This window comes from Polyodon spathula, chromosome 3 (assembly GCF_017654505.1).
Source record: "Polyodon spathula isolate WHYD16114869_AA chromosome 3, ASM1765450v1, whole genome shotgun sequence".
In the NCBI taxonomy this organism is placed as follows: Eukaryota; Metazoa; Chordata; class Actinopteri; order Acipenseriformes; family Polyodontidae; genus Polyodon; species Polyodon spathula.
In genome coordinates, this window is record NC_054536.1 from 87272235 (window position 1) to 87293599 (window position 21365).

General features: G+C 37.2%; 1 protein-coding gene across 3 annotated transcripts in view; it reads left to right on the top strand.

Moving 5' to 3' along the window:
* Positions 1–21365, top strand: part of phf14 (PHD finger protein 14) — a 132498-nt gene that overhangs the window by 5526 nt on the left and 105607 nt on the right. For all 3 annotated transcript variants that reach the window (XM_041246261.1, XM_041246263.1, XM_041246262.1), the window contains exon 4: positions 1471–1615. In XM_041246261.1, coding sequence (XP_041102195.1) covers positions 1471–1615 — 145 coding nt within the window. The remainder of the gene's footprint in view (positions 1–1470; positions 1616–21365) is intronic.

Below are 21365 nucleotides of genomic sequence, written 5' to 3' on the forward strand. Positions count from 1 at the left end.
CCCTGCTGCAGTCTGGCTCATGCTGTGCCTTAATCAACAAAAATATGGCTAAACAGAATAAATGAAAATGTTCCTCACGGAAGTGAAACCTTTATGCAGGAGTGGTGGCTGTTTGTTATTGCGTCGGCTCATGGACGGCCGTCAAGCATTTTGTCTCGCTCAACCCGGGTCAAATCGTGTCAACCCACATCCTGAGGTTGCCCTGGTATGTAGTTTCATACTCCGCGGGATTGTGACCCGGGTAGCCAGGACCCAGGTAGGAGTGCCAGTGTGAAAGGGGCTTAACTGGGGAAACTGTTTTACAATTAAATCATCCTTAAAGTCCTGACGGTAAACAGTATATCTAAATCGATTTATATCTGGGATGCAACAGATGAAAAAAATCAGTTCGTGTTGACTCAACACTGTTTAGGTTCTCTGCGAGTTGACTGCAAAAGGTTGGTTTATTGGAGTTCACAGACTTGGTATGGTAACCTTTTCACTTCCTTTTTTGTTTAATTGTTAAGCCTTTTGCTACATTTCAGCCCTTCATTAATTATTTTCTTTATTTTAAGTTTCCAGGGCAGTTTGTTAATGGCACATGTGCAATACACAAACGTTAAGTGTATTTTTGTTTTTCACTGTTTTATATTTCTTAAAAGGAGCTCTCACGCGTTTGGTCACCATCATAACTGTTGCAAAAAACTGGGGTTCCCGTATTCTGCAGGTGTAAATACCACTGTGCGCTTGCAAGCATTTGTATTAGATCAAATTGTACTGCCCTTCTCACCCTTGTTTATTAAAACATGTGATATGCATTTTAAAAAAAAAAAAATAAATTATACAGACCGACGTCCTGTCGCATTCAGAAAAAGTGACGCATGCTTTTTAAAAGGAGAGGCAACATGTTTGTGGTTAACCCCAAAAAACAGTTGTCAAAACTTTTGTTTTCTTATTTGCAACCATTTTAGTCGCAGTCTGGAGCCCTGCACCGTCATTTGTCTGTGACTCAATGGTACAAACAGATTGATACATTACGATGGTGGGATTGAGGGAGTATTGTGGTTGAGGAATCATGTCGTCATAAAGAACAACTTCCAGTGCGGGTACCAGTTGCAAGCCTGTCATGTACCAGTACTGGTATGCGTACCACAGTTGAAAACCACTGCTCTAAAGCACATTGACATGCTCCGTTCAAAAAGCTTATTGGGAGGCCATTGAGTTATGTCATTGATCTAACAGCCAAACATGGCACAGTGAGTGCCGTTGGGTTTTTGATCTGTTTAGTCAAGTTTGGTGATGTTTTGTCTAGCAAATATTTTATAAGTAAAAGTGTCAAAAACACACCCCAAAGGAAATCCGTGCAGGAACTTAAAATGTGGTTCTGTTTTTGGCTCAATGTGCATTGGCTGAGTCATTTTCTCATCATCAGCTTTTAGATACACCTTTTTAAAATAAACAATATTATTTCTTGATTTTCTTTTAATGTAGGATTCACTGCAGCTAGACAAAAGCCAGAACAGGAGCTCTCAGAAGATGGATCACATACTAATCTGTTGTGTGTGCCTAGGTGATAACAGTGAAGATGCAGATGAAATAATACAGTGTGACAACTGTGGAGTAACCGTACATGAAGGTAACTATAATGCTTTCCGATATCTTAAGTTACCTGCATAATATGTGAATTAATTAATAAAATGACATGGTATTAGAACTAATTTTTGCAGCTATGTTTGTTTTTACATTTGAGAGACTTTATATAACTTCACAGTTATTGAAATGTTCAGTTGCAAAGGATTTACTGTTTTGTTACGGTGCATTCCTGGATGATTGATTTCAGGGGGAAAAAAAAAAAAAAAATCGTTATGCTGTTTTAAGCATACTACACAGTCTAACCCCTTTCATGAAAGCACACATTTTACTAGTTAAAAAGCAAAACTACGTAAGGTAGTGGGAATGTATTGCACAAAAACAAATGAAAACAGACATCTCTTCTTCCTTCTTTTCAAACGTTTTGGAGTTGGCACGGGGCTCAGACACAAAAATCACGCAGTGACACTGCCAGTAAACAAGTGTGATTGAAAAATCCTGGAAGCGTGGTCATATTGAGCTTTAAGCCAGGTACAGATAGGCGCGGCATCCGCCACTGACAGTACTGCTCAAAACGAATACAGAGTATATATTTTCTGGCTGCTGCTCGAATTTACCAATCACAGCTAAGTGCTGACAACACATGCTTGCCGGGAAGAATGAAACTGCTATCTACGGATGTGTCCAAGCACCCTGAAGTGTTCCCTCACATATTGCATACAAGGACAGGCAAGTCAGTATTTTATACATCACCCCTGATGAGCCTCCTTCCTGTAGCCAATTTGATACTGTTATCACGTTTTACCTTTTTTTGTCATTGCTGTAGGTCACTATTGTTTTTACTAAGTAACTGGCTGTAAAAGGATATACAGTATTTCCGAACACTTTAATAGTAGGCTGCTTGCTGTCAGCAACATGTTTGTATGTTTCTTTGCTAAGATCACATTGCTCATTTCATACACCTACATATAGATGACAGAAAAACAACTTTTAAAAAAAAAAGTGTTTTTATTTAGTAGATTATATGGGGTGGCATTACAGCTATGGCCAAAAGTTTTGCATCACACCTTATAGAATTAATAATGTTACTTTGTCATATTGAAATTACATATCGCTTTGTTGTTTTCCAAAAATGGAAAAATGTGACATTTTGAAAGCTAACATGAAATACTGTACTACTACTACTATAGTTTCCAGTAGACTTTTGGGATACTGATTAGTAGTTTCTTAGATTGCATGGTGTTAAATATAATATCGAAATTATGTTCATATAGTTTTTTTTTTTTTTTTTTAAATTAAAACCTTTTGGCCATATATGAAAATTATGTTCAGGTACATAGTCTACGGTGTAGTAGTGACAACTACTGTACTGTACATTTTTTCTATATTGTAAGAAGTCAGTCTCGTAGTGCATACCCCTCCTGTGTGTCTGGTTGCAGACTAGCGGTATCGCACTGAAAATGACAGCGGTGCCAAGCCTGTCTGTCTGTCTGTCTCAGGCTTAACAACGTCTCTCCCTCTGTTTGCCCATCATGAACCAATGGTACAGTATGTCTTTCTTGTGGCTTAGTGCTGGGAGGGGCACAGTAAAAAGAATGGCAACAATAATACATTATGACTCATTTTCTGTCAGGACGAGATGAAGAATTCAATTGAATTGTGGCGGAACGGGCCGGCTGACTCTGAGCAAGTTTGTGAATGGGTTGTAGATCAGATGTTCTGGTGCAGAGGGACACTGGCGGCAATGATGGGCGGGCTGCATGCAGGCAAGCAGCTTGGTCACTGTGGCAATTGCTGTTGGTGCTGTCAGTTATTTCGCACCCTGATTATTGTAACTACGCTGAGCTAAGTGCGTTTCAGTTTTTTAGAACTGGGGGAGGGAGTCCCATCTTTAGGTTTCAGTTTTCGGGGGATGAGACTGTTTTGCGGGAGGCTTTGAATTTTTGGGGGTGAATTTAAAAAGATAATAGTTTTAATAAAAACTGACACCTAATTCATTATAATATATGAATTACCTAATAATAAAAATAAAACAATTGTGGCTAGAACACATTTTCTTCTTAGCCATGTCCATATGTACGGCAGTGTGTAAATTCAATTTCTTCATCTTGAGAACCAATAATCCAATATTTGACTAACCTTACTAAAGCATTGTACAGTCAGTTTTTATTTATTATCCCCCACTAGGGTGACTGGGATGTGGTTCAGGTGCTTGTACATGCTATAATGATACAGATAGCTCTAGTTTTGTCTTTACAGCATGATAGGCTGAGCGGAATGGAAGAGTGTGTATGCAGTGTATGGTAAGGTGTCCTTTGGATCGTTAGTCTAACTACATTTTGCCAGTTTTGGACTGCTGGATGTTCATTAATAGTTTTTGGATCCTTGTTATGATTTAGCTATGTTAATATATACTTTTTTGCCAAATTTGATATGCAAGGGAATTTAATTCCACTTGAAATGTAAAATGGGAAGTAAATGTTTAAAGATTAAGACGTGACATTACCTTCATTTTTCGAAATAATCCCCTTACAATCCATTAAGGCTTGAAATAACTATTGCACCATATCTTCTGGGCACCGCTTGACCTGTATGTATTTGTAATGAACTTTTATGAAATATATAATGGTGTTGCCAATTGCTGTTCTTCTCTCTTGCTAAGTTGGGACATTAGAGTTGATTTATGTCCATCTGTCTGCTTCTGCTGTACTTTGTGCTCAGAACCGTCTTGTCAAGTCTTCATTTATCTTTTCAAAATTGTGTGGGGCTGAGATTAACAGAAAAGGGTAAAACTGAGATCAATAATTATCTGTGAACTGCATATAAATATCATAAATGATATGTAATCATGCTTTATTAAATCAGTGTAACCTTGAAACAGTGAGGGGCTTTGACTTGCAGAAATAGCTATGCAATGCCAGCCCTTTGAGCTACATACAGAATGCTAAAGCCAGTCAGCTACTGTATTTGGGCTTTTCTACGGTATAATGAGGGCTTCTGTTTTTCAGTTTTTATTAATTGTATTTTTCGGTGCTTATTTTTAGCAATTTTCAAGTTTTATGTAAATCCTTTTTTTTCGCTGGCTTTCGTTTTTGATATTGTATCAAATTATTGTTTTTGGTTACTTTGCAAAATGCTTGAGTGTTTTTTTTTTTATTATTATTTTTTGGTCAAAATATGTAGTAACTCGATAGTACTTGCACACTTAAGTTGTACCTTCTTTCCTTTGCTGTCTTCCGCAACGAAACCCCTAAGGTCATGGGCACATTCTTCTGGGGTTTTTGTGTGTTGGCATTTTTGTACATTTCGCCACAATTCTGTTTTAAATCCTCAGTAGCTTAACTGTAATACGGCTTTAAATTCCTCTAACAAGCCTCCATTCCTGATTGTAATCTCGTTTTAAATCTCACAGGCGGAGTCTCTAATAGAAATGTAGGAATATGCTGTCGCTCGGTAGTTGGGGCAGGTTTAAAGTATTCAGAACGAATCAATGATATATACAAGTCAGGAAGGCGGGACATTGCCCAACAGAACTGGGAAATGTATTTATTATTATTTTTGTAGTAGGTTTTATTTTTTAATGGGAAGGGTAAAGTCAACATGAATTGATTAACCATTTCCACAGTTTTTCTGGTGTTTATTGGCTAGCCACCAATTTCATTTTTTTTTTGTGTTGGGTGTTTTATTGGGTTTTATTGGTTAAAACCGAAAATCAGAAGCCCTAAGTATAATATATGACTGTCTCAAGAAAATGTTGGTGGCTTTTCAGTTATTTTCCTTTTATCTTCTGTATATTTGTGCCTTTGAAATATATTTCATTTTCATCATTTTTTCCCCCCAAATTGATGATTTTATTTAAAAACAGCAAGTGGTGTTCAGTGAAGTTTTTTGAAGAGATAGGACTCGAGGATATTTATCCCTTTGACGTTGTAACCATGTCACTGTTTTCTGACATAAAACAGCTGCTTATTTGGGTTTGTTTTGGTTTTGTAAGAGTACGGTGGGGCAAACTTTTTTTTAGATTTCAACAAACAAAACCCCAAGTACGTTATTATTAATAGTTTTCAATATTAGCAATACTCTCTCAGGACCGTTTCCCTGCTCTGGTTGGAGAGCATATACTGGCAATTGAACATCTGGTTGTGAGACAACTACATGAAACATACTTTGCCAATGATCAGTTAACTTACCCTTACCTTTGCTCTGATGTCCTGCAACAAGACACTTTCTCCAGGGAGTAAGGGTACACCTCGGGTCCTCTGATTGTAAAACCTTTTCTGTTGAGCTGCTTCTTCTCTAGACTGCTTCCCTGCTTGTTTGTAAGCACCGACAGCATTTTTAAATGCATGGGTTTTGTTTGTAATATACAGAAAAGTAAGGTATTGCAGCATGTTTTAAAGGGCATTTATTTGTCTCTTACAAAATTATAATTAAACCCATTATGTTATATTTATTTTAGGTCAAAAAACCATAACAACATTTTACATATTAATAATTTATAAAGAATGTTATTATAAAACATTGGATTAATGCATTTGCCACTGAAAAAGCTGGTAATGTATACATAATTAATATGAAGCATTTTTTAATGTTATAAATGTAATCCAATTTAAACTAAATCTGTGCATTGCAAAGTTTTCCACATGTTTTAACTTACTTTTTTTTTAACTTACATGGATTTGTAAAATAGAAAGTATTTGCAGACTCGGCTCCACTGTGAATTGCAGAATTAGGAAAGAAACAATTGAGACGATTAATTATGCGTTTACATTAAAAGGGGCGCTATTTAAATTACAATATTAATTAGCAGTGAACTTGTTTTAGAGCAACTAATAATACCTAGCAACGAGTCAATGCCTTTATCAGCGTTTCATATGGTCCATTGTCAGAGACTACTTTCTCTGTGTTCCATGCCTTGCAAGTACAGACTTCATCAGAGTGATCACAGTTTCACTTGTTGATTCTCTTAACAGGCCTACTCCAAAGAATCCAGAATATGAGTACATCGTCAATACATATTTTTTGTTTTCAAAGTAGAAGATAGCTGTGGAAATCATCTGCATTGGTGTGTTTTTAGATCCTCATGCTGGGTCAGTGTTTCTTTTTGCTGTTGTCGTTTGTGTTTCTGGCATACAGCAAATTTTGACACTACATCAATAATTAATGCATTCATGCCTGGCCAATACAAGATCTATCTGGCTCTTCTTTTACATGCTTCAATGCTGAGGTGTCCTTCATGTATTATTTTCAGCATTTCACTCCACGTTCTCTCAGGTATGACTATTTTCTCCCCTTTTAGGATTAGATTGTCAGATGTGCTGAGTTCTTCTCTCACATTCCAGTAGGGTTTCAGCTCTTTTGGTATTTCTTTGCTTGTTTCAGGCCATCCTTTCTCTATAACCTTTTTCAGAGCCTGCATTGTGCTGTCATTTTGAATCTCGACACGTCCTTTGCGTTTGTCATACGAGATGGAAAAATGTTGTCAGCATATGTACCTGTGCCTCAGCTTCCTCTTCAATGCTGTGATCTGTCTCTGGCAGGTAAGCTCTCGATAGCGCATCAGCAGCCAGCATTAGTTTTCAGTAGGAATTTAGGAATTCTTGGTGGTGCTTTACTCTGTGGTTTCTTCACTATTTCTTCAGGTGGCTTGTGATCTGATTGAACATCAGTTCTTCTGTCATACACATACTGGTGGAACCTCTCACATCCAAATACTACTGCCAGCATCTCCTTGTCAATTTGAGCATACCTTTGATCTGTGGTGGTCAGTGCTCAGGATGCATATGCAATTTCCATACTGACTTGTAGCAAAGCTGCTTCCAAGCCACTTTGTGAGGCATCTACTGTTAACTTTACTGGCTTGTTTTGGTCAAAATACTTAACAACTGGAGCTTTTGTTAAACATGCTTTCACCTCTTTCACAGCCGTTTGTGTTCTTTTGTCCTGTACCATTCAATGTTAATTTGAAACAGTTGTCTTAGTGGTGCTGTTATTACGTTTGTGGTAGGTATTTTGCAAGAAATTAACCATACCTACAGTGGCATGCGACAGTATTGACCCCCCTTGGCATTTTCCCTATTTTGTTGCCTTACAACCTGGAATTAAAATGGATTTTTTGGGGGTTTGTATCATTTGATTTACACAACATGCCTACCACTTTGAAGATGCAAAATATTTTTTTATTGTGAAACAAACAAGAAATAAGACAAAAAAACATAAAACTTGAGCGTGCATAAGTATTCACCCCCCCAAAGTCAATACTTTGTAGTGCCACCTTTTGCAGCAATTACAGCTGCAAGTCTCTTGGGGTATGTATCTATAAGCTTGGCACATCTAGCCACTGGGATTTTTGCCCATTCTTCAAGGCAAAACTGCTCCAGCTCCTTCAGGTTGGATGGGTTCCGCTGGTGTACAGCAATCTTTAAGTCATACCACAGATTCTCAATTAGATTGAGGTCTGGGCTTTGACTAGGCCATTCCAAGACATTTAAATGTTTCCCCTTAAACCACTCGAGTGTTGCTTTAGCAGTATGCTTAGGGTCATTGTCCTGCTGGAAGGTGAACCTCCCAGCTCAAATCTCTGGAAGACTGAAACCGGTTTCCCTCAAGAATTTCCCTGTATTTAGCGCCATCCATCATTCCTTCAATTCTGACCAGTTTCCCAGTCCCTGCCAATGAAAAACATCCCCACAGCATGATGCTGCCACCACCATGCTTCACTGTGGGGATGGTGTTCTCGGGGTGATGAGAGGTGTTGGGTTTGCGCCAGACATAACGTTTTCCTTGATGGCAAAAAGCTCAATTTTAGTCTCATCTGACCAGAGTACCTTCTTCCATATGTTTGGGGAGTCTCCCACATGCCTTTTGGTGAACACCAAACGTGTTTGCTTATTTTTTTCTTTAAGCAATGGCTTTTTTCTGGCCACTCTTCCGTAAAGCCCAGCTCTGTGGAGTGTACGGCTTAAAGTGGTCCTATGGACAGATACTCCAATCTCCGCTGTGGAGCTTTGCAGCTCCTTCAGGGTTATCTTTGGTCTCTTTGTTGCCTCTCTGATTTAATGCCCTCCTTGCCTGGTCCGTGAGTTTTGGTGGGCAGCCCTCTCTTGCCAGGTTTGTTGTGGTGCCATATTCTTTCCATTTTTTAATAATGGCTTTAATGGTGCTCTGTGGGATGTTCAAAGTTTCGGATATTTTTTTATAACCCAACCCTGATCTGTACTTCTCCACAACTTTGTCCCTGACCTGTTTGGAGAGCTCCTTGGTCTTCATGGTGCCGCTTGCTTGGTGGTGCAGGCTCTGGGGCCTTTCAGAACAGGTGATATATGTATATGTGTATATATATATATATATATATATATATATATATATATATATATATATATATATATATATATATATATATATATATATATATATATATATATACATACAATGAGATCATGTGACACTTAGATTGCACACAGGTGGACTTTAACTAATTATGTGACTTTTGAAGGTAATTGGTTGCACCAGATCTTATTTAGAGGCTTAATATCAAAGGGGGTGAATACATATGCACGCACCACTTTTTTGTTATTTATTTTTTAGAATTTTTTGAAACAAGTTATTTTTTTTCATTTCACTTCACCAATTTGGACTATTTTGTGTATGTCCATTACATGAAATCCAAATAAAAATATTCAATACTTTCATAAGAATTACTCCCAGTTCTGTCATTCTTTCCAATTCTTTTTTTAACTTTGTCTCTTTAAGCAAACTATTTTCTTTGGTGGATGCACAGCTGGAGCAACGTCCAGGTCAAATTTAATTCTGTGATTGCCTTGTAAACTCTCCAAAAGCATCTTTGTACTGTGCTAATATCTCGCTTCCTTCTTGTACTATATTTAAATGCATCAGTCACTTTATTAAATTGAGCTCTTCACATGCTTGTAATCCTAACACAGACTGTGCTTTTACATCAACTACTGTCAATTCAAAGGTTTTGACAGTACCTTTGTGGGCATTGTTGTCACTCCGATGACTGGAATTAGTTCGCCACTGTATGTTATCAGTTTCACTTTTGTCTTTTTGAAAGCTAGCTTTGAGCTCATTTTCTGGTAGGTGTGTTTTGGCAAAACGTTGGCTTGTGCTCCGGTATCTAGTTTAAGCATGACGGATTCTCCATTTACCTCTGTTTGTGCTTTTCAGTCTTTTACAGGTCTGTCTACATTCTCCATAACTTTTATAAACAGTTCACTTTCACTGTCTTCCTCTATCTGCTTCACTCTCTGTATTTTGTCCGTTACATCCTTGCGAAAAGGATTTCTTTTTGCACTCTTTTCCCATGGCTGAACAGCTGTTTCTCGAATGTTCCTTGCCACACCATCCGCATTTGGCTTCAGAATTGCTACGACTTAAGTAAATTAAAGAAAAAAAAAAAATGGACAGTGCGAGAAACTAAAGTTCTGGTAGAAATTTTGGCCAGACACCAAAATATTGCCAAATATGACAAAACTCACAAAATTATAAAATATATTCAGTCTTTTCTCAAATAACTTTTAGTGCTGACATTAGGAGAACCGTGCAGGACTGCGTAAACTGCGTTCTCTTACTTGCTGGCATTCAAGAAATGTATTAATTAAATTAAAGTGCTTTCCCAGTGCTTTCTTCCACAGCAGTGTGTAAGAATCTAAAACATGCTATATTACAAACCAGGAAAATACATCAATAGCTTGCAGGATATTGTAAACATCCGATTCGCACACCATATAAACGACCCGAGTTCACTTGCAAACTGCATTGTGAACACAAACGGACCGAAAGGGGGGGGGGGGGGGGGGGGGGGACAACCTTTAGCTTGCATGCATATTTTTTCATGATTGTTTTTCATTGCCGTATGTTCCTAATGTGTACAGTAACCTAAGAGAGCCCACGTCTCAAATAAAAAGAAAAAAAAAAAAAAAAAAAAGGCTAAGGGAAGCCTTTCATATATGCTATTGTATTTCAGCCATTTAACATGCACACATTGGCGTGCTTGTCAGAAAATGAAAATACTGTATTCATGATTTGAAAATGTGCACAAATGATTTTTTTTTTTTTTTTTTTTTTTTTTTTTTAAGCAAATCCGCAATCGAGCTGTTACCATATGGTAACAGAAACGCTAAAAGATTAACTGATTTATACTAATCCTAATAGTAAACACTATTCAAACAATAGTCATAATAAAAATAAACGCTCTCAGATCGTTGTCGCTTGTAGCCTCTCCCAAGTCGGCACCAATCTTACTGCTGATACAAACCTTCTGACCTGAACACATTGTATCCCAAATCAAAACGTTAGTCAATTCGATCCAGTTGTCCAGCTTCCATGTGGCGTATCTGGGAATCCGTCTTTTTTCACAGCAGTCACAGCAGCTGGCAAACTACTGCTAACCTTGTGAACTATTACTGTGATACTGGTTATGATGTCAACTAAATGCTGAATTCCTGACACAAAAAGCTGTTGTTTTATCTGCAAGTCTGGGTAACTGACATTTGTTTCACTGTCACTACATTTTTGTCTTTTTTTTTTTTCTCATAATGTCTTTATCATTATTGATTTAAACACTTTTGGCTTATTGGTGCAGTTGGCTGCTTAGTTGTAAAGAATTGCCATGTCGAGATAACGAGTATTACCAACAGCACTTCATTATGTAGTCTCAGATGCTGACTGTACAACAAATGTGGCAGGAAAGTTTGGACGACTTCGTTTACGCCGTTACAGGTTTTTCGCCTAACCCTTTACTCTAAGAATAATCGCCTACAATCCTAGTATTTTCTAGACTTTTCTAAAATTATGTTCTGCATTTTTATATAGAAATTTCTAGCACTGTGTAGACAATACTATCATAGCATCAAAGGATATGAATAGTTTTGCAAAAAAATTGCTGAAATAAATAATTGTAGACATCTATTTCTTGGAAATTGTAAATTTCCATATATATATGTATATAGATATAATATATGTGTGTGTGTGTGTGTGTGTATATATATATATATATATATATATATATATTACACACACACACACACACATACATTTATAGTCAAAAGTTGACTACAAATGTTATATCGGATATTTGGACAATACATGGTTGCAAGGTCCTGAAAAAAGTTCCCCCTTCAAACGCCTTACAGGACTGAGAACCATATTCAACCTGGCTGCATAAGCAGGTAAGGTGTGCTGTGCCAGTCGCCCCAACAGGACAAACATCTGTTACTGTAACTAGTGATGGTCTTGCTGTCAGCATCCAGAAAATCAAATTATTGATGCGGCAGAATTAAAAAAAAAAAAAAATGCACAAGTCAAGCTTGCATCATATTGCAAAGTAAACTTTAGCATTTTATACAACAATAGCTAGGAACTGACTCAAAGTAGTCCCAACAAAGTTATTTATTGTAATAATGATCTTTTCTTTATCTGTCCAGTAACTGACTAGGGCTGGGCATAAAAGCTGCCTTATCCTCACAAAAGCTGCTGGTTGCTTGACACTTGTAACAGAATTTGATGAATGACTTTGTCTGTGAACATGCTGATGTATAGTAGTTTGTTATTGACGTGCAGGAATGTTTTTCTTGCAAGGTTCAGTATGTTTTTGTAGGTCAATAGAAATATATATATATATATATATATATATATATATATATATATATATATCAGTGCCTTGCAAAAGTATTCAGACCCCTGACCAATTCTGCCATATTACTGAATTACAAATGGTACATTGACATTTCGTTCTGTTTGATATTTTATTTTAAAACACTTCAATTCAAAATCAATTATTGTAAGGTGACATTGGTTTTATGTTGGGAAATATTTTTACGAAAAATAAAAAACTGAAATATCTTGCTTGCATAAGTATTCAACCCTTGTGCTGTGGAAGCTCCCAGTTTGCACCGATGAAAGAAATTGCCCTAACGAGGACACAGTTACCTTACCATTGACCTCCACCTGTGAACCATTAAAGTTGCTATCACATTTTCTGGATAAAAACCTGCCTGTTGAAGGATCATTGGTAAGGCTGTGAATCTGAAGGAAAATGAAGACCAAAGAGCATTCTACAGAAGTTAGAGATAAAGTAATACAAATGCATAGATTAGGGAAAGGGTACAAAATAATATGCAAGTGTTTGGATATCCCAGTGAGCACAGTTGGATCAATAATCATGAAGTGGAAGCTGCATCATACCACCCAGGCACTGCCAAGAAAAGGCTGTCCCTCAAAACAGCACTCAAACAAGAAGGAGACTTGTGAAAGAGGCCAACAATCACTTTGAAGGAGCTAGAGAGTTCAGTGGCTGGGAGTGGAGTAATGGTGCACCAGTCAACCATATCAAGAGCTCTGCATAACACTAGCCGGTATAGGAGGGTGGCAAGAAAGAAGCCGTTACTCAAAAAGTACCATCTGAAAGCATGCCTGGAGTGCCAGAAAGCATGAGAGTGACCCAGCTGCGATGTGGGAAAAGGTTTTGTGGTCAGATGAGACCAAGATAAAGCTTTTTGGCCAAAACTCAAAGCGCTATGTGTGGCGCAAACCTAACACTGCCCATGCCTCAAGACACACCATCCTTACAGTGAAGTATGGTGGTGGCAGCATCATGCTGTGGGGATGCTTCTCATCAGCAGGGACTGGGCGTCTTGTTACAATTGAAGGAAGAATGGATGGAGCAAAATACAGGAAAATACTGCAAGAGAATCTGTTTAGGCCGCTAAAAAACTGAAGCTTGGGAAGAAATTCACCTTTCAGCAGGATAATGATCCCAAGCACAATGCCAAAGCAACATTGGAGTGGCTCAAGAACAAAAAGGTGAATGTCCTACAATGGCCCAGTCAAAGTCGTTATCTCAATCCCATTGAGAATCTGTGGCACTATTTGAATATTGCGGTCCACAATCATCGTCCAACCAACTTGAACAACCTTGCGCAAATCTGCCAAGAATAATGGGCCAAAATCACTCCAACACTGTGTGCAAAGCTGGTACATACTTACCCCAAAAGACTTAAAGCTGTTATAGCAGCGAAAGGTGGCTCTACCAAATATTAATGTGTGGGGGTTGAATACTTATGCAAGAAAGATATTTCAATTTTTTATTTTTCTTAAATATTTCCCAACATAAAACCAATGTCACCTTACAATAATTGATTTTGAGTTTCAGTGTTTTAAAATAAAATATCGAACAGAACGAAATTTCAATGTACCATTTGTAATTCAGTAATATGAGAGGATTGGTCAGGGGTCTGAATACTTTTGCAAGGCACTGTGTGTGTGTGTGTGTGTGTGTGTGTGTCTATATGAATGAGGTACTGCATTTCAGTATCTTTAGGTTTCGGTTTTGATTATGGTGTATACCATGATTTTAAAGTGCAGTATTACCACAGAGCATATTCAGTTGCTTTATGAAACCAAGAATACTTACCTACCGAAAGAAAAAAAAGTTTTTTTTACAGAAGGTCTTGATGAGTTGACAGATCTATCTGACGACGAACTTCTTCACATTATGCACCCGTCAAAACAATTTGGTGTAAAATCAAAAGCAGACATGGTATTTATAAAATTCTTTCTGATTCTAGTTCCTGAGAGTTGTGGCTACCACTGATGTAAGGTTTTTAGGTAGTAGATCACTAAATTACACTTATGGAGACATTTGTGGAGATTAAATTAATTTAAGTATATTTTAAAACTTATTTTTTACATTCAAACTAGGTAATCGTAGGGTTGAAAACATCCTAGAATGTAAAAATTATTCTCAGTAATCTCTCAGCACTGATAGGCTTATTAAAACGTTGTCATTTGAATAGTAAACAAGAACCTTACCCACTTTGTAAATGTTATTTGTGGACGTTTTTTGTTTGTTTTGTTTTTTGCTAAGTGCAAACAGGACAGTGAAAGAATAAAAAAGGGCTAGCTACAGAAGGATGATATGTAACTGGTGTTGTGCTGTAGTTTATTTAAACAAGGTTTCTTTTTTTTCCCCTCCCTGTACTTGTTCGGTATGCATTGGTCCCTAAAAGAGGTGAATTTTGCGGTGACCCCTCAATTTCACGTTTTCCACGTAATCCGCAAAATCGTGATTTCGGTAGACCCTTACTTATAAGCCTTTGAGTGACACAGTTATGTTCTTCATTATAAATAACATGATTTGGCTTAATTTAATTATAATGATGTTAATAATAAATGAGTCATGGCAGCAGTTAAGTATTCTGTAAATATGTCATCTAAAAAGTACAATGCTTATGGGGCTGTTGGTTCTTGTCGGCACAGACATTGTATACAAATTAATGGAAAACCGTGTGTGTGTGTGTGTGTATATATATATTATATATATATATATATATATATATATATATATATATATATATATATATATATATATATTTCTTTATATTTGCGTCATTGGAAAAGACATAAGGTCGAGACACCATCAGTATTCCAGCTCTGTGGTAGTAAAAAGGGTCATCGTATAGCGAAAAGGCTTAATCCCAATTAAGCGCATATTATATATATATATAATATAATATATATATATATATTATATTATATATCTATAATATATATAATATATATAGCGCAGCGTATGTATGGAGTTTGCATGGGGAAGCCTTTTAGATGATACTGCCAGACATGGTCAAAGGTTTTGTGGTCTGACCAAAAATTGAAAACTTTTCGGTCTAAATTCCAAGTATTACGTCTGGCGCGAGAGCTGCCCACATCACCCAGTCAGCATCATCCCAGCTGTCAAGCATGGTGGTGGTGCAGCATCATGTTATGGGGCTGCTTCTCTTCAGCAGGGACTGAGAAGCTTGTCACGATAGAGGGGAGAATGGATGGTGCAAAGTATAAGCGAATCCTTGTGGAAAACCTGTTTGAGTCAGCCAAGATTAAAACTGGGGAGTAAATTCACATTTCAGCAGGACAGTGACCCAAAGCATAAAGCCAAAGCCACACTGGAGTGGTTGAACAAGAAGAGAATTAATATTCTTGAGTGGCCCAGTCAAAGTCCTGACTGAATCCAATCGAAAATTTATGGTGAAACTTGAAGATTGCAGTGAGCAAAAGTGTAATCATCTTTCTGTGCAAAGCTAGTAGAGACCTGTCCAAAAAGACTCATAGCAGTAATTTCTGGAAAAGGTGCTTCTACCAAGTACTGACTTAAGGGAATGAATACTCTGCAACCAGTACATGTCATTTTGGAAATTTTCTTTGCAAGTTTTGCTGATATTTAACCTCCTCCTCATATAACAGTGTTCATTAACCACTGCAGCTTTGAATAAAAATAGTTTGTTTGAAAAACTGCATATATTTATAATTCAACAAAATGTGACATTATTGGTAGGGGTGTAATTTAATATATAGAGAAAGATATCTTTTTGGATTTTTACTTTGAAAACCATGAAACCACATGGGTTAAATGAAACCCTGGATCTCAGTTTTTATCTCTAATATAATTGAATTGGATTAAAGATTAAGTAAAATGTAGCTGACGATGTTTAAGTGTAGGAGTATTTAAGCTATAATTGTTACTTATTTGTAATTGATAAATGCATAAATGAGTCTGGTGTGTACAATTTCTGATCTGAATTGTTCATTTATTTTGTAACCTTTTGCTATTGGCATTATTCTGTTCATATTGATGGTTGTAGATTATACATGATTTTAATGGATTATACAAATGACAAGTTATCTGTTGGAAGTTTTAGGATAAATAGTTTAACATTACATACATTTTTATAAGGGTTATTTGTTTCATGAAATTAAAAATTTAATTGCACAATCATTCATCCTTGACCATGACACGCTTGAGTGACTATGACTAAAGCATATGCACTTAATCACCTAATTAGTGAGACAGTTGATAGGACACTGGCTATGGAGTGATTTCATCTCTTGAATTGAAAGCTTGAGTAAAAGCAATAAGTCACAGAAAAAAAAAAAACAACAAATTGCCACATCTGTCAAGAGAGCAGTGCGTTCGTGCAATCGGCATGTTGGAGGCTGCATTAGGACAGCGTACTGTGTTTGCTGTCTTGGGTGCTCGCAGCCAGCAATTTCAAACCTGGCGAGATGGTATAACCAGACACACTCTGTCAATGCCACAGACTGGGAGGCCAAGAGTCACAACACCTGCCCAAGATCGAAATTGTTAATTGTCAATTGTTAAGTCAGCACAATAAAAAAAGTCACTGCACCTGCTTTAAAACAGAGTTTGTAATTTTTTTGATCGCATCTAGTGAATTTTATACAAATATAACTGATAGGTTTCTTTTTTCTTTTTTGTGTGTGTGTGTGCATATACACACACAGTACTGTGCAAAAGTTTTAGGCAGGTGTGAAAAAATGCTGTAAAGTAAGAATGCTTTCAAAAATAGACATGTTAATAGATTATATTTATCAATTAACTAAATGCAAAGTGAGTGAACAGAAGAAAAATCTACATCAAATCCATATTTGTGTGACCACCCTTTGCTTTCAAAACAACATCAATTCTTCTATGTACACTTGCACAAAGTCAGGGATTTTGTAGGCATATAGTCAGGTGTATGATTAAATAATTATATCAAACAGGTACTAATGATCATCAATTCAATATGTAGGTTGAAACACAATCATTAACTGAAATAGAAACAGCTGTGTAGGAGGAATACAACTGGGTGAGGAACAGCCAAACTCGGCTAACAAGGTGAGGTTGCTGAAGACAGTTTACTGTCAAAAGTCATACACCATGGCAAGACTGTGCACAGCAACATGACATAAGGTAGTTATACTGCATCAGCAAGGTCTCTCCCAGGCAGAAATTTCAAGACAGACAGGGGTTTCCAGATGTGCTCTCCAAGCTCTTTTGAAGAAGCACAAAGAAACGGAAAACAGTGAGACCCTGGTACACCCATCTACTGTCCGGAGAAGTCTGGTCAGAAGTGGCCTTCATAGAAGACTTGCGGCCAAAAAGCCATACCTCCGACGTGGAAACAAGGCCAAGCGACTCAACTGTGCACAAAAACACAGGAACTGGGGTGCAGAAAAATGGCAGCAGGTGCTCTGATGAGTCAAAATTAGAAATATTTGGTTGTAGCAGAAGGCAGTTTGTTCGCCGAAGGGCTGGAGTCCGGTACATGAATGAGTGTCTGCAGGCAACATTGAAGCATGGTGGAGGTTCCTTGCAAGTTTGGGGCTGCATTCTGCAAATGGAGTTGGGGATTTGGTCAGAATTAATTGGCTCTTCAATGCTGAGAAGTACAGGCAGATACTTATCCATCATTTGCATTTTGTTAATTGATAAAGTTAAACTATTAACATGTCTATTTTTGAAAGCATTCTTACTTTACAGCATTTTTTCAAACCTGCCTAAAACTTTTGCACAGTACTGTATATATATATATATATATTATATATATATATATATATATATTGTTTTTTTTTTTTTATTTAACATAAAGTAAATAAATAAAATATACAGGGTGGTTAGAAAATAATTTTATCACATCAATGCACCATGCGTTGCTGTGGTAAACTTACTTTCTAATCACCCTCTATATTTAATAAATAGAGAGAATACATGCATGTCTGCAGTCATATTTGGTTTTCACGATCACCTCGCTTCTAGACGGAATTGTTTACATTAGTATCCTACAGCCATAGTCTTATGTTTTCGCCTATTGATTTGCCCCGTTGCTGCTGTACTATATGCATCCGGTGCAGGTCAAACATCAGAAAAAAATCACAAATAGTGCATCCCTTCCTGTGGTTTCATCAGGCAGTGCGTGATGCCCGCTCGCAAAGATTTTGTTTTGCGATGTGACCTCCTCCATTGAGATGCGACGGTCCCATCAAGCATTGTGTTCCAGTTTTTACTAGCACCATTACTACATGCTTTATTTTAACTGTGAAACATTACCGGTATGCATGTCAAGGCTTTGCTAATTTTGAAGTGGTTTGCCTTGAGTACCAGTATTACCTATAAATGTCTTCTCTATGCTACATCAAAATGATATGTAACTGTTGCACTTCATTTTGCTGTGCTGTGAAATTCCATACAGTCTCCTAGGAGGCTTGGGGCTGTATTTAATGCCATGACTTTGTCATGTGAGTTATGAGTTGTCAGATTCAAGCTGCCACTTAACATCGCTTGCTGAGCTAGAGCAGATTGTGTTCTTCAGCAGGGAAAGAATGGTGGTATACTCATGCAGGTGATAAATCTGTTTTATAATATTTGTTCAGTGTACTGGTTGTTAGTGGAATGACTTTGGTGTGGAAGGTTCTTCTTGAGCTGCTACACAATTGTCATTTTTGTAGCTTGTAATATAAAAAAAAAAATCTAAAATATGTTCCCTGTAAATGGTTCAGTTGTTACCAGTGAAGAGACATAAACAATGTTTTTTAACATGATCGTGTTTGGTCAGCAAATATCCATAGTGTTTGTTTTTTACACTACACCCAGCCAAGTTGATTTAATTCATTGTGATTTCACTTGCGTCTCTGCCGAATCTCAACATGGCGGCTGCACTAATGAAGAAAAAAAATGCAATATTTCAGTAAAAGACAGAGCTAAATCATTTTTTGATTGTCTGTATGAGGATGGTGGGATACTAGTCTACAACTTTTGCTGTCATTCGATTGATTATGTAAGAGTCAATACGATTAAAGATAATTTTGCCGGTTAAACACGTAGCGAAAAAGAAAGCAAAAAGGTGGCAACAATGGCAAAACATTGCATCACTTGCAACTGAACTAGGTGTGAGAGTGCCCTTATACCTAAGGTACTGTGATCATGGTGGGGCTTTCCCCAAGTAAATAAGCTAAATTAATTGCATATTTAATTATTGTTTAGTTTATTTCTTTCCACTCTGCCTGCATTTGATATAAGTTAGCCATTTATCATTGCTTAGTATATGGGATAATTTTGTTGGCAATATATAGTCCAATAAAAAAACAAAACTCCTAGTAGAGATAGGCGTATGCAAAAAAACGTCCTAGTAGAGATAGGCTTATGCAACTCTCCAGATATCGTTTTGGGTCTGGGAATAACTTAACCCCAGTGGCACTGGAACAATTTTTAAAGTCGGGGTGCTGAAAGCAATTGAACAAAACTGTAACCCCTTTATATGATGGAAGGTATGCAAAGCAAGGGGTGCTGCTGCACCCCCAGCACATCAAGTTCCAGCGTCCTTACTTCAACCTGCGTAGCTTCAAATTTTTCCTATTCTTACTGTGATTGGCTGCAAAGACAACAGGGCTAGCCAGAGGTTGGATGTTTGTTGGGTTGGTTGTTCTTGTGTACAATTTCCTAGTAACTGAAGACAGTTCTGACATGCTGGGAGATGTTTTTGTTAGTGGAAATTTTAGGGGAGGCAGACAAGTTGTGCAGCAAAATTGTTGTTTATTTTAACACATTAAATTAAAATTGAGTTTGTATTTGGTATTTTTTAATGTGTAAGAACAGCATTTACTCAGCTTATCTGCACTGCTGGGCGTATGCGTGTCACACGTTAATTTTTGTATACAGTACCAGTCAAAAGTTTGAGTACACTTGCTTGAAACCAGGTTTTTCATGATTATTTATGCTTTTAACTGTATAAACTTGTCCATAAACACGTAATTCATTATATGACACATGTACTTATATCAGCTGATAATCATAAGTGAATTGCATTCAAAAAATTTATTTTTAAATGAAAATGCAAATCTTGTCAATTTCAATGAAATGGTCACCCAAAGCAAGGGGATTTCAGTCTGCAGCCCAAGTCAATTAAAAGTCTGAAATGTGTATAACACTGTGTTAGAACACCAGCCTAAGTATAAAAGTGTCTTTGTTGGATGTTCTCTGAGTTAACTAGCATGTTACCTAATTAACCTTTTGTCAACAATTATTAACAACAGGTTAGGGTCCATGATTACTATAAATATAGGTAGCATAGGCACAAGTTTGTCATTCCTGAATGTAAGGGAGCGGAAAATGGCAAAATACGGTCTGTTAAGCAAAGGAAACAGACAGTCTGTAATTACTTTAAGAAACGTAGGTCAATCTTAAAGACAAATCGCTAGAACTTTGCAAATGTCTGTAACTGCTGTGGCCAAGACCATCAAACAATTTGAAGAAACTGGCAGTCATGAGGACCGAACAACTTCAGGCAGGCCAAGGGTGACCTCAGAATCAGAGAACAAGTTTATTCGAGTCACAAGTCTGTGAAACCGGCAATTAACTGCCCCTGAAATAAAATCTCAGCTAAATGCTGCTAAAAGTATAGATGTTTCAACATCAAATGTTCAGAGGGGATTGCGTGAAGCTGGACTAACTGGAAGAATTGCTGCAAAGAAACCATTGCAAGAGTGCAGAATAAGAGGAAGAAACCAGAAAACACAGAAACTGGACGTTTGAGGAGTGGAAGTCAGTCTTATGGACCAATGAGTCAAAATTTGAAATATTTGGGTCCAACCGCCGAGTATTTGTAAGACGCAGAGAGGGTGTGCGCATGAGTTCTGTTTTTTTCAATTTTAACATTGTATTTCTTCAGTGGGCATTTACACGGTCAAAAGTGGGGACCCATACGCCCTCATTATGTGTGTCCGTTCATCTCTCCATATGTTTGTCTCTGTCACATTGTACACGGCGATCACGGTAACTGCCTTGATTTTGCTCAGTCTTTACCAGACTTTTATATTACACTCCTAGCCTTTATTACAGTACTACAGTAATAAAACAACCCATTAATAAATATACTTATTTTGCAGGTTTTAATATTATGTTGTTGTTTGTATGTACATAAAGTGCCAAGCATCCTGTATGT